Source organism: Tuber melanosporum (assembly GCF_000151645.1).
Source record: "Tuber melanosporum whole genome shotgun sequence assembly, scaffold_29, strain Mel28".
Classification (NCBI taxonomy): domain Eukaryota; kingdom Fungi; phylum Ascomycota; class Pezizomycetes; order Pezizales; family Tuberaceae; genus Tuber; species Tuber melanosporum.
In genome coordinates, this window is record NW_003298963.1 from 869405 (window position 1) to 883352 (window position 13948).

A 13948-nucleotide genomic window follows, 5' to 3' on the forward strand; every position below is an offset into this window, starting at 1 on the left:
TCTCGTACTCGAGTAAGGCACTTAACACTTTTGGCGAACCCCCAGCCTAGAAGAGCCTCCCAAGTCCTCTCAATTTCCTGCCCCGCCGCAATGCTACAACCCATGATAAATTTATTCCCCACAGCAAATAAAATTACATCACTCGGCTTGGCTCTCTGGAGACGCCAATTGATTGGCCCAGCGATCGCTCCTACGGAGTGTCCGGCTTCAATTCGGCTGCGCGAGTAGCCCAACGAGTTTCTTTGTCCCAAAGAAACGTTGTTCCAAAGAAACGTTGTTCCCCTCCCGCTATCGTCATCTTCACTGCGTTATCACCCCCACCTCTCCCTCCCTCTTAAACTTCTGCCTTTATTTCCAGTCCTCACTCCCAATCTCCCCAAACCGCCAACCAAAAAATAAGACCGAGAATAAAAATAAGTAAAATGCTCTCCTTCCTGGCAAACCCACCCAAACGCACGCACACCGCCAGCCTCGACCCCCTCCCTCTCGTCGGGCACTACAGCTCCTCCTTCCCTATCCCCTCGAAACCCTCCATCATCGCCAACCGCCAACTCCTACCACCATATTCAGGACCAAGCACCTTCGGCACACCACCGTACCACTACCACCTCCGCCAATACAAGACCTTCACTGTGGAGTCTGGCAACCTACTCGTCACGGTTGACTCGGAGAAGACCGTGGTCAAGACTGGCGAGAGCGTGACCGTGCAACCGGGGCAGTATCATACCTTCCGCAACGCGAGCGAGAGCGAGGACTTGCAGATTCTGATCGAGTTGCCGAGGTTGGATGGGAATGTTGGCATGTTCGAGGAGAAGTTTTTGAGGAACAGCTTCAGTTATGGTTTGGATTGCAAGAGGGATGGGAACGTGGGGGAGCCTAGTCCTTGGCAGATGATGTTGTTTCTGTGGGATGCGGGGACCTTCTTGGCGTTTCCGTGAGTATCTTTCGGTTTTTTTTCACGTTGGTTAGGAGATGGTGACTAATTGAGGAGCGGGGGTAGGATTAAGGGCGTCCCCAAGATAATCCAGAAAGGAATATCCTGGGTCGTGATGTTTGTTGGCGGCGTTGTGATTGGGGAACGCTTACTGGGGTATAAGAGGACGTATCCAGAGTATTACAACGAGCCTTCGCGGGTTGAAGAGCTCGCTAAGGACGAGGGTGATGGGGCGAAGGCCGAGAAGGAAGACTGAGCCCTGCTTTGCTTTTCCTTTTTGTATTAACCTTTCTGCCCAGCGACGGGGAGAGCGCAAGATTCCATTCCAGTACATAATTTTCTTACACCCTTCCCCTTACTTCTCGCTATCCCCCTGATCAAATCAATACCCCTTCCAAGCACCATACGACACAAACTTCACAGTGACGTCTCATGATCAATACAAACCACTCACCCAGTAAATACTCTAAGTGTGCTATCCTTCCTTCCTTCAATTCCACCCCCTATCTACCATACATACTATCCCATCCCATACCCACCATACATGACAAAAAGAAAACGAAAAAGAAAACGTCAACCCAGTGACTCCGCGTGCGAAACGGGAATAGAGTAGTAATGATAGGTAATAGGTAAATAAGTATGGCGAGTAGTAATACCAACGACGAAGTAAAAAAATAAATAATAAAAAGGACACGGCGGGTGAGATAGTGGCTTTTGCAGAACAAATAGTAAAAGGAAAATTTTTAGAGAGTGTAGGGAGGAGAGAGATAGAGGGAAGAGAGGGTCTAACACCTAGTTTTCAAATAGACTGCAATGATGAGTTCACGAGATACCAAGTGTTCAATGGAAAGGTTAAGTGAGCAGGGGTTGGGAGAAAAATGGTGATAGTGCTTCAAAAGAGGTATAAATAAAAAGGAAAGGAAACTAGTGACACCTCTTGCCTAAGGAAAAAAAGCGAAAATGAGGAAAAACTATGATAATGATGATGGTCACAACAATGATAATAAAGAATTAAGAAACTACTTTAAACAGCAACGTACTTCCCCCCCATTACCTTCCTAATGGTATTCACCGCCTTCCACACCCCCTCCTCATCCGCGCCTGCAACGCTCTTGGCCTCCCCACCCTCGTCCGCGAACGGGTCCACCTCTTCGGCCTCCGCCGCCGCCGCGGTCTCCGGTTTCTCCGGCTTTTCAAAGGATGACAGGGTGAGTCCGCTACCAGCGGTGTTCGCATCTTCGCCGCTAATCTCCCACCGCATATCCACGGGTGTAGCCCTTGCCTGGCCCTCCGTCTGGAATCTCGCGACGAGCTTCTTGGCCCCTTCGTCGCCAGCCGCCGGGTCTATGAGGACGTCCCCGAGCTTCCACACCAGGCGGCCTCTCTCGCGGGAGAATGTTCCGGCGGGCTTACTCTGGCAAGTGGTCGCCGGCGTGCCTTCAATCCCGGCGGTGAATATAACATTCTTCATGGTGAAGGTCCCCGTAGCGCCGCTCAGGCGGCGGAAGCCCGGGTTGGGTTTCCAGTGAATTATGACAGAGGATTGGTGCGGTTCTAAGCGCCAGATGGGTGTTGCAATTATAGGCGCGAAGACTGCGACGTTAGCTTCATCGATGTGCACTTGGTACTTGAAGGCTACGGAGGTTTTGTGGATGTTTGCAAGTGACATTGTGTACTCCCCTGCACGGTCCGGGACTGATGAGATGAAGGCAGGGTTCGGCGCCACTTTTTCTAGAACGGAAAAGTTGTCCATGCGCACGAGCTCTGCAGGGAACGACTGGTCCAGGGATACTGGTTCGATAGGATTGTAAGCCACGGCAATTTCCCCAGTGATAAGTGTCTTTGTTGGCGCCCCAGCCTCGAACGACATACTGACAGATTCTATTAGTGAAGCAGATAGACCCGTTTCCGTCAATTCCGGATGTCTGATCGGCGAGCTAGCAAGGCTAGTCACGGATCGCGAGGATCTGATTGACAAAGTATCAGACCCGGCCTCGGACGCCACGGCCGAGCTCTTGGGTGTGAACTTTATTGGGGTAAGGGGCGGCGATGAGGGAAGGCCTTCTACTGGCTCAGGCGCCGGGTTCGGGATAAACATGGTGTTCCTAACATCGCGAGCATCCCGCCGTCCTCTATTCCTCCTAGAAACAGTGTTTTGCTAATGAGAAATGTCAGCAAGAAATACCCCCAGTGGTTGTGTAGGAAACACATACCGCTCGTAGGGTTGTCGCTACTTTAGAAAGTGCTGCATCAGCTTCCTCTTCTTCCTCTTGAATCACATCATTTTTAATCTCGACCTTGAACTGAGGTTGGGATGGCTCACTAATTCTCTATTAGCCTGGAACGTGAGCCCCCGGAATAGAACTTACTCTGCAGTTTCATCGTCTGGTAGTGCACTTCCACCAATATCATGCACTGGTGGTGGAATGGTGTACCCTTCAGCATCCCTCCGTGGCTACAAATCGTCAGCGAATAATTACATTACCAGCAATGGAAAACCCACCTCTTCTGATGTTACTAATACAGATGGCGTAGGAAGTGTCTGTGAGGGGCCGGCAGCCGAAGCCGTGGGGGAAGCCGGAGGGTGGGCATCTCCGTTCTGCGTTGGCGAAGGCGGTATGCTCCGTGCGGTCGATGGCCTAGGAGGCGACCCTCCTAGTGGTACCGCCAAGGAGCTATTCTCTCCTCTAGACGGACCAAAACCATTGTTTGTAGGATGAGGGGATGAGGGTAGAGGGGGGTGGACTTTACCGCCCCCTAGTCTCTCCGAAGATCGCTTACCGGGAGATGCCGATCTATGGAAGTAAGGTATCGAGCTATTCCGGTTACGCGCTCTAAACACAGTCCCTATCCGTTTAAGCCCCAGACCGCCGCCCCCAGAAACTTCACAATGTTAGCACGTTGCTATACCAAAACCCGATTGAGACGAGAGGACTCCTGTACGAACCTCCCCCTGAACCCCCACCGGAACCGGAGGACTGTACACTGACAGAGTCATCCGTAACAATAGATGGAGTTGAGGACGGCATACCCGTTGTTGCGCCGCTACTAGCCGTTCGACTTCTCTCCCTTTCAATCCTTTGCTTCCCAACAGTAGCCTTATTCGCGAATCCCCTTATCTCATCCTCCGTACTGATATCCAATATGATGTTCAGAGTGGACTCCGCGGACTGCATACTTCGCTGTGACTGATCCACCTCCAATGTTTGCCAGGTTGTCAAAACATCCCGGAGTTGATTGACCCGACTCTCATCTGCGGCCTGGAATTTCTCAAACACAAACGGCGCCTGACTGTCCCATTCGGCCAATGCATTGGAGGCTGCCGAAGCTGCCTCGGCGACTTGATGCGCCTTGGCTTTTGGACCCCGTTTCTTCAGTTTCTCAACCTTCTCCTCTGCCGAGTCGACCGCTTTGGCTACAGCGGCCATGTTCGTCTCTAGATTTTTCATTCCAGCCCATTCCTGATTTCGTACCGTAAAATCGCGTAGCGGGCGTTCGACCTCGGCATCGATTTTCTGAGCGAACTCCTGGTGGGAGGATGCGACGGAGTGCGTAGATTGTACGATTCGAGTCCATGGACCTTGAAACACCCTGAAAATGAGGAAACGTGAGGAGTTGAAGTCAATTGGCATGCCATTGGTCATGTCTTACCCTAAATCTGACCTATCGCCCGATAGCGTTCTTTTGGCTAGCTTATTCAAGCCTTGAGCGTACAGTTCCTCGACTCGTCGTCGCTCCTATTGGAACAATGTAAACATGAAATCCCCACACTCGGGAAAGTTCGTATAGTGATTTTAATGGTGAAGTAGAAAAACAACAATATACCTGAAGCCAATCCGCGATTTCCGTGTTTAAAACCTGGACCCGGTGTAGGCGATCCCTCAGGATCTTGACCGCAGGAGTAGGATGGACAGAGCCCTATTCCGAGAACAACCTCTAGTCAGTAAAGCGAATGTAAAACACGATGGCTAGCACTCTCGGTGGACAATGGGGAGCTGCGTAATGTAAAATTTCGCCGTACCCTGTGAGGAAACAAAGTTATCAAAGGGGGGGATACCAACCACGATACCCGGGTATTCTGAGCGGGACAGCTCCATGTTCAAGTAGGACCAACGATGGAAAGTACTGAGCTTCCGAAGCAGCGACTCACAAGAGAGGCGCCAGCCGTGATAGATTTTCCCCAAGGGGGCACGGATGGGCTGGCCTAGAAGGTGATGGAGTATTACGGGTTACGGATGTTATTGGGTCCTAGAGATGACGGGCTAGCTGGATGATGTCTGGTCAAGTGTACGCTGCTTCTGCGTGCGTGTGGACAGAGGAAAGAGGCAGTGGGCTTCAGGGCTGTCGTTGTCGTGGCTTCTGCCGGTAATCGGGAGAATAGATGGGAGTGTAAGGAGGGCAAAGAAAGATTTTAAAAGAGTGCGAGAAGGAAGAAATAGTAAGAGTTAACCTTTTCCCCCTTTATGATTTTTCCGCCCCTTGCCAGACAGACAGCCAGAGTGTCGTCACCTTTGAGAGGGTCCCCCGTGATTGCTATGGCTCCCGACTGCTGGAGTTGGTGAGAGTTTAGAGGAATAATTTATTCTATTTTTCCCTCGGAGGGAGGAGAAGAGTGAGAAATTCAATTGAAGGGAAGCAGCATTGCAGCCGGAAGCGTAGCCATGCAGCCGCGTTGTGGCGTAAGTTGCTGTACAGCCCTGAACTGCCAGCAAAGTCGCCTTGCACAGGCTCTCTCCTCACCATCAATTTCTTCGGGATCTCGGAGGGAGGACAAAAAAGCTGGTGAAACGACAACTCTCGCTCTACAGTAGTTATGTTGCTAGAATGTTTTTTTTCTCTCTTTCTCCTCTCGCGGTACAGTCACAAATGAATGACCAGGTAAATTGCCTTTCTCAATGGAACCTCGAAGAACCCCGTACCATGGGTGTTATATCGTACGATACCGTGTATCGGTTCTCGCGCGCCCGCGAAACGGGCCAGAGTTATCTCTCACCAGGGATCACGTCAATTGTCGCCGCATCGTTGCCATTGTCAAACCCTATGCCACTCCCGCGCTCTTCGCCATCATGCCCAACTTCACTCAAGCCAAATCCAACACCTATCAATAGTGTATGATTTTCACAGGTGCACTGGACAACATCGAACCCACGCTCTCTCTCTCTCTCCAGTCAAGCTCGTTCCATGTCACCATGGCTGATTAACTCTCGCCATTCATCGCCAATGAATCTTGAGGGATTGCGGGGGATGAGGCTGTCTTGGCGACGCAAGGTCCATTCGACCCCTAATCTTGCGCCCGTGAAGCTCAAATTCTGGTTAGGGAGCCCTTCCCTTCCCTACTGCGAATGATCAATCGCTAATTTAATCCGCCTGCCAATGATGCGATAAGGGGTCACTTGGGTGCTGGAGTTGCATTGTTAGAGATCAGTTGTGATATGATAGATGATGTTTAACTCATTTTGTATGCTGGCACCGTGCCTGTCAAGTCATGGTGTTTCAATGTGCGGCGTGGGAGCGGGAGCTCTAACTGCCACACCGTCGACTTCAGCCGGCAATACCTGGGCGAGGTTGTAGCATGTTTCCCACACGCGAACTTTTGACGCTCAGTTCGCCATGATGTTGCAGCGCAATTCGCAAGGATGTACGAGTGACATTTGATGCTCAAAATCATGTTTACTGTAAGTTAAGGATCTTATGTTGCCAGTACTGGTATTGTGCACGCGGTAAATCTTTGCAAAAAATGACAGGAAACGGATTTCACACAGCCACCCCCATCTGAGAGCCATCCTGTCAATATGACAACAAAGCAATTACCGGTATGCCCCGGTTGGCCTCCCGCTGCAAATTTCAATTGCTCTTTTTCACTGGATGGGGTTAGCCTGGCGGTTACGCTTGGCAAAGCTCTTGAAGGATCAAATCGACTGGTCTTTGGATGGAGAAGCCGGTATTCTGGTTCCGCGTCTTTCTTAGAGGGGGAGGGGAAATGAGTAAAAGGTCCACAGTTAGATTACCAGATTTCTCTCTCTCTCTCTCTTTCTCCTCCTCTACCCCCTCAATTTCTTTGCTCTCGAGATGACTGCCACGTAACAAGATCTGCGATGAGATAGCTTGAGCCTGCCTACCAAACACTGCCCGAGCGCTGTATTGTACCCAGTTCACTTCGAAAGGCTCCCCTTTCTTTTAGCTGAGGAGCTAAAAGAAAGAAGAAACCGGTAATTGGAAAAATCCCAGCAGCGGTGATATTATATGATAAATTACTATCTCGCTTCGCACGAAAGGAATCTTGAAAAATCCGTGAGGATTTCCTTTCCCATATCTTCCATGATACCTCCCTCTTTCGTGACTGTTGACAACTCAGGGCTCTGAAGCGTTGTCTTGGTAACCAATTCCTTATTCTCGCCCCTACGAACGAGTCAGTAGTCGTCGCCTAATGAGACTCTCCAGTTATCCCGTTTGACGTCCCCTTTACCACCTTTCTCATTATTGCCTTCACTCTATTGTATTTTACACTCTTGCTAAAGTCATCATACTCCCCCCCATCGTAACCGCTTTCCCCGCATCTACCACCATCTGAAGGGCAAGGGGAGGATTCTCTTCCCGTACATAAAATTTGGGCGAAATTGATTGCGTATATTCTATTACTCTTACTCATCATGACACCGTTACCGTCGCAAGAATGGAAAACCACTTTCTCTTTTAGGGAGAGGGTTGCCATCGTCGAGCATATGTTTGTTCTCCTTTTCCTCCACCTCATCTCCCCCACCAACCAACCAACCAGCCAACCAAAATAACATCACGACACAATCATGCATGGTTTCGCTTCAAATAATTTTTCCTAGGAGGGAGAATTTTTTGGCTCACATGGCCATCGTAGAGCCTCATTATTGGAGTCGTCCGATCCGAGCCTCGAGCACTCTCGTGCTCTATCCTCCGCCCGAGCTATCGAAGTCGAGTCCCACGAGAAGTCTTTCTCACAGGTAATTCCGCTCCTATTCCTATTTAGCAAGCTTGTTCTGTGTCAGGATCTATTTGATACTTTACTATCAATTATCTGCAATCATGCAGTGGCAACCAACCGCACAGATTCTCACTCGTGAAATCTATAGGAGGAATACACCCGCCTTTGGAAGGCCAAACTACAAGAGCTTAAGGAGAAATATGCAGAGAAGCAGCTGGAGACTCGAAGTCTCTCTGCAGTTTCGGGATCCGGCAGTGCTTTCGATGATGCTGCTTCCCAGGACATCCCGCACGCAACAGATAGGGGAATCACAATTGGCCGCTTCATTGGCTGCAGACATCACAACTCGGGGATCTTCTCGGACGTCTATAAAGCTCTATTAAAGCCCATGACTCTCATGTCGCCCGCTCAATTCGTCGCCTTGAAAGTCACTATCCCTTCTAGAATGGCCCCACCGCACGACTCCCACCGTGAGGCCAGAATTCTTCAAAAATCCGAGCACAGATGCGTCGTCAAGCTCCTCGAGAAATTTACGCTGCCGACATCTCAATTCGTCATGGTGTTTCCTTTCTACAACTATAGCCTCGACACACTCCTCAAGTCAAATGCCAAAATTGCCGGTGACCAGATGGCCGATATTTTTCAAGACGTCCTCTGCGGTCTTGAGCATATTCACTCGTTGGGGATAATCCATCGCGACGTCAAACCCTCCAATATTCTCCTCATGGGCGCAGATGGCCCTGCCGTCCTCGCGGATTTCGGAATCGCCTGGTCATCCAATGATCCCGAATCCGAGCCTGCCGAGCACAAGATTACGGATGTGGGGACTACCTGCTATCGACCCCCTGAGATTCTTTTCGGGAACACAGCTTATACCACATCACTGGATATGTGGGCTTTTGGGTGTGTCATGGCAGAGTGCTATACAGATGGCCGCGAGTCGCTATTCGATGCTGGTGACTTGGGCAGCGAGTTGCAGCTTATAGGGTCCATCTTCAGGAGGCTTGGGACGCCTACGTTGGAAACCTGGCCTGTAAATATCCCCATCACCTTAAGAAGCTCCTGCTTACCTTGCCTTATGTTATAGGAAGCATCAAACTTCTCCGACTTTGGTAAGATATGCTTCAATAGTTTTCCAGCCCAGAAATGGGAGGACATCTTGCCTAAAGCGCCAAGGCCTGTCACGGAGCTTTTATCTCAGTTGTTAGTTTTTGAGAGTGGGGATAGGCTCTCTGCTACTGAGGTACGGCCTCCCCATATATGATGCTACAATATATGCTGATCCGCTAAACATAGGCGTTGGCAACCGATTTATTTGAGTGAGGGGTCGAATCCCACAAATAGCCGTGATATATCTTGTGGGTTCCCGCGGTAGGGGTTCGCCTAGAGACTATTAAGGAATAATCAGCTATGCCGATAAGGAATGTTTCCTCTTTCTCTACTTGTTGTACGTAGTCTCAAACACCATACGAATATTATAAAACCTCCAGTCGCAACAAGTGAATCACAGGTCCAGATGGCGCTGTTTTACAAATTATTATGATAATCAACCCCACAGCATCGCACAGGTTGCCAAAGCATTAGGTTGGGATCCTCTTCACCCTCCTTCTCTGTTGCATACCCAAGGTGTTCAGGGCACCCGACCCGGGTCATACGGGTCGGGTCGTTTTGCAAACGCGGCCCACAACTTAACACCCAAGTAGGTGGGCAATCCATCCGTCCATCCACCCATTCTGGGCCATCCATGATACCCAGCGGGCGCAAGTGATCATAGTTATTAGAGCCACCCCTGCCCACGGGAGGGCCTTCCCATATACCAAAGTTACTCTCTCCCAGGGCACCACCGCCGGCCATTTGGTATCAGCTTTGTATTCTGCAAATACCCGGATGTGGGGGGCTGGAGGGAGGGAGGGAGGGAAGGAGAGAGAGTAGTCCACCCTTACTAAACCTTTTCTACTCGTACTCCGCTGCTACTACTACCCCTATACCTGGCTTAGTAGCAATCCAGAACCTTTTTATCCACCGGCAGGTGTTAACTTAGATCAGTCATTTCGTTCTGATGGGGTTTGTCGTGGATAGATGGTTGGAAGCTGTGAATTGCTCTCTGCTTGTGTGTGTGGTAACTAGTGTGCGGCTGTATATGGCCTGTGCCTTACTACTTACTGTGCTAACAATACTTACTGTGCTAACAACTGGCGCCGCTGGTTAGTTGGTCGTGAGCTCGCGAGATAGCATACCGGTATGCTGCAAGTATCTTCCGGGTCGGGTGCCACAGTAGTGTGCGGTACTACCAGAGGGTGCGGGGGATATGCACGAAGTAGGGTGCGGTAATCGCTTCATTGTATCACGATACATACCGTCCTTTCCAATTGAGAATTCTGCCATCCATGGCACATGCGGGGGCTATTACGAGTGAGGTGTTATGAACTCAAGGTGCTAATTTATTGCCATTATGATACCAACACTGTTATATTATTATAGCAGATGGCGGAAAAGATATCATGTTAAACACCACTGGACTATTCACACCCAATCAACCCATCCATCCATCCCGCCCTGTGATAGTTACAATCTACACCACACCTCCTTACTTCATCACCAATCAATCCCTTACATCCCCTCCGGAACCTAAACCAGCCAACTTTCCCCAGCCCACCCTACTACCCACCATGACCACGGGTAAGACTTGAAAGCAAGAGAAAAAAAGAAAAGAAAAAAATACAAAATATCGATCAATAGAACCAATCCCCAATCCAAACCCCATCCATTAAAATTTAAATACCATTCCGCATCCCATCCACATTTCCGCCATTTGGCACACATATCCCATCCGCCCATTCCATCTATCCAGCCAGAGTGGAAGTAAAGTGAAAGAATAAAAAGTAAAAAAGTGTAAGGAGAAAAAAGTTACAAGAATTGAAGGGGGTGCTATTTCGGCGTTCCGGGTCTCAGGCATATTGAAAGGCATTTGTAGTAGTAAGAAAGTAGAAATAGGAGAAGACAGTATACGGTACACGTTCCCACTCCAGGGTATTGATTTAATTCCTACCCCTCCACTTCCGATGCGGGCACGAATTACCGCTACTGCTAACCAGCTGCACATAAAGAGCGGACTACAAGTAGTCCGCACACGTCAAGACGCGGAGAAGACACAAAAGAAAAGAAAAGAAAAGAAACGCATAAAAGCGAGAGCGCCACCGACTGAACACCAATTGTTTAAGGGTTTCCCCCCCGATAGAAACAACGAGGGGGACGACAAAAAGGGCACACATCAGGACGTGTAATCCCTTTCCCCCTTCCTCCTGACAATTGATTCTCCCCTAGCCGATCATTTCTAAGTCGTGTGGTTGATATACCATGGTTTTTTTTTCGAACTTATTAGGATTGAGTTTTCTCATTTACTTATTCAAGGATACCAACCAGGCCAGAGCCAATTCACATGGCGTGGAAGACTGGCTGCGCGTGCTCCGGCTCGTGACCGCTAGTCTGCTCGTTCGACAAGGGAGAGGGGCGGACTGGGGCCACGGCGGGACGGGGTGGGGATCCAGGGAGACTCTGAGGCTTTTGCGCAGGGGAAACCGGTGTGGACGGTGCAGCCTCAGAAATAACAGCGGGAGTCGTGGTAGTCACAGTAATCTGAGAAGGCCCAGCTCTAAGGGCAACAGGAGACTGAGTGATAGGAGACTGAGGGCGTTGAACCGGGCTTGCTGGAATAATCCTAAGCTGAGCCTGCTGGGTCGCAGTAGCCGGGCGGTAAACTTGCTTGACATAACCCGCTGGTGATTTTGGATGAGCCTGGGCAGGCGATTGGGGACGCATTTGGACTGGAGACTGAGAGAGCTGACTTCTATTAGAGCCCGGAGATTGAGCGCGAGGGACACCGGAAGGAGAGTAAGGACGAGGAGAACCCTGACTTCCTATCGGGCTCTGAGCACGGCCGTTAGGATAGCCTGGACGAGGAGACCCTGGGTGACGTGGCTTCACAGGTCTCTGGGATAGACAAGTGCGTGGACAGACACCTTGTTGCGAACGATCAAGGCGGATACAGAGAGCCTACAAAGGGTTAGTAATCAATGTAAAACGATATGACATTAAGGAATATCAAGCGTACCCATCCATCATCATACTCATACAACAGACGAACGAGCTGACCAACACGGAGTCCAAGTTCATCTTCCATAGAAGGCTTAAAGTCCATTTGAACACGATGCACAGGCGAAGTGTTAGCAACACCAGCAGGTCCGCCAGCGACGGGAGTTCCGGCAGCAGAGTCACCACTATCGGTATATTCGACCAACGAAGAAGAGGAGGAGGCTGTGGGAGAAGTCTGAGTCTTGGCAAGAAGAGGAGCAGTACTATTGGTAGTGGTAGCACTAGAAACCGGAGCAGATGAAACTTCCCCTTCGCTCTTAACGAGGACCAAGGCAGGAGGAGGAGCTTTACGCGATTCAGATCTCGTGAGACCTACGGGAGATGAAGCAATGACGGGAGCCCGTTGCTGTGGTCGGGATTGGACTTGCGCTTGCGACTGTCGTTGGGAAACAGGGTCAGCAGCGGGTGGAGTAACAGTCAAATTAGGCAAGAACTGAGTGACGGGCCTAAGAGATGGAACCCTGGGTGCCTTCTCAGAAGTGACAGTATCGGCGCGCGAAAGGTTGTTGTTGCCATTCATGTAAATAGTAGCACCCACAGCAGCAGCACCACCAGTCTTCTCATCTTCAGGTTTTCCATATGCCTCCTGTGTCTTCTTTTGCGATCTCTTGCGGTAGACGAATGCGAGAGTGAAACAAATGACCAAGAAAACTCCAACACCAGCAACTGCCAGCCCAACTGTTGCACCAGTCGACATTCCTCCCGACGCAGACTCCTCTGAGCTAGGAGCAGCAGAAGAAGTAATAGACGCAATCGGAGCAATAGAAGTCTCGGAGGCTGACGCAGAGGTCGAGGTCAACGCCAAAATAGATTCCGAATTCGACGCTATGGCAGAGGTGCTGGTCGCAAGAGTGGAAGTCGGGCTAGCCACCTCGGTTGATTCTACATAATTTCAGTAATCCCCCCTTCCAAACCGATCAACATCAGAGAAAGAAATCCATGGATCCATACCACTGGTCGAGCTTATCGCTGATTGAGTCCTTATAGCCTCAGTAGCTTTAAGCGTCTCGCTTGTAGTCGCTCGCGGTCTCTCAGACGACGCGGCCTTGCTAGTAACCTTAGGGGGAGCAACTGTAGTCGGACTCGGACTAAGCGTCTTTTCAACAGCTTCGCCCAAAGTGGTGAACCCAATAACCTTTCCCCCTCCACTAACGGACGCAGTGACAAAAACGACATCAGTAACGACCTCAATCCCCTCAACCCCCTCTCTCCTATGGCGCGCATAAGCATCTCTGCGCATAATGCGGGAACGACGGTGATGGTTATGCGGTTCCATCTCGACCAACAGATAGTAAACCCAGTACCGAAACCAAACAATAGGCCTTCAAAAGGTAAAGCTTGAATTTGTGTAAATGTTGTTTTAGAGGGTAGTAAGGAGATTATCAATCAATTGCTTGTGATATTACTCTGCCCGCTGGGGAAAAATAAAAATAAAAGACGAGGTGACCCAAACACGCGATATCCGTCTAGTAATTTGTACGTTGGTAGAAACACAATTGGCTCCTTTCGTCACGTCACAGTAACAAAAAGAGAGACTGAGCCGAAAAAAAAAAAGAGGGTAAAATTCGAAGTTTGCTGATAAAGGAAGGACAGCTAAATGTTACGAAATTTGTAAGGTAGGAAGGAAGAGGAGGAGGGGAAGGGGAGCATTCGAAAAGGAGAGGGAGGGCGGAAGGAAGGAAGGAAGGGAAAGGGAGACTTTGCACTTGGTGGGGAAGCGGCCAAAGAAAAGGAGACCCACGAGGGTAGGCGTTGGGTTTGGGTGGGTGGGCGGGCGCGCTTGGGTACTGGTATCACTGCTGCTGCTCCTGGTGCTGTTACGACGGCATCCCACTGGGCGAGGCTCCCCCCGACCCTAGACAAAGTATCATATTTCTACGATACTCACCCACCGCAAGAGCCACGAG

General features: G+C 50.1%; 4 protein-coding genes; 2 read left to right on the plus strand and 2 right to left on the minus strand.

Moving 5' to 3' along the window:
* Positions 1-313: 313 nt before the first annotated feature.
* GSTUM_00006705001 (uncharacterized protein) lies at positions 314-1335 on the plus strand. XM_002838875.2 has 2 exons: positions 314-934; positions 1001-1335. Exons 1-2 carry the CDS (start codon positions 423-425, stop codon positions 1188-1190), a joined length of 702 nt encoding a protein of 233 aa, XP_002838921.1. The 5' UTR covers positions 314-422; the 3' UTR covers positions 1191-1335.
* A 61-nt stretch (positions 1336-1396) lies between these two features.
* Positions 1397-5735, minus strand: GSTUM_00006706001 (uncharacterized protein). XM_002838876.2 has 8 exons: positions 4996-5735; positions 4760-4852; positions 4586-4671; positions 3966-4525; positions 3438-3817; positions 3304-3389; positions 3148-3256; positions 1397-3092 (listed from the first exon to the last, which is right to left on the minus strand). Exons 1-8 carry the CDS (start codon positions 5029-5031, stop codon positions 1959-1961), a joined length of 2484 nt encoding a protein of 827 aa, XP_002838922.1. The 5' UTR covers positions 5032-5735; the 3' UTR covers positions 1397-1958.
* A 1849-nt stretch (positions 5736-7584) lies between these two features.
* Positions 7585-9212, plus strand: GSTUM_00006707001 (uncharacterized protein; the record flags this gene model as incomplete). Its single annotated transcript, XM_002838877.1, has 5 exons — positions 7585-7658; positions 7806-7908; positions 8038-8922; positions 8977-9132; positions 9186-9212. 5 exons carry the CDS (start codon positions 7585-7587, stop codon positions 9210-9212), a joined length of 1245 nt encoding a protein of 414 aa, XP_002838923.1.
* A 2112-nt stretch (positions 9213-11324) lies between these two features.
* Positions 11325-13653, minus strand: GSTUM_00006708001 (uncharacterized protein; the record flags this gene model as incomplete). XM_002838878.2 has 3 exons in its annotated part: positions 12993-13653; positions 12001-12923; positions 11325-11942 (listed from the first exon to the last, which is right to left on the minus strand). Exons 1-3 carry the CDS (start codon positions 13279-13281, stop codon positions 11325-11327), a joined length of 1830 nt encoding a protein of 609 aa, XP_002838924.1. The 5' UTR covers positions 13282-13653.
* Positions 13654-13948: the final 295 nt, after the last annotated feature.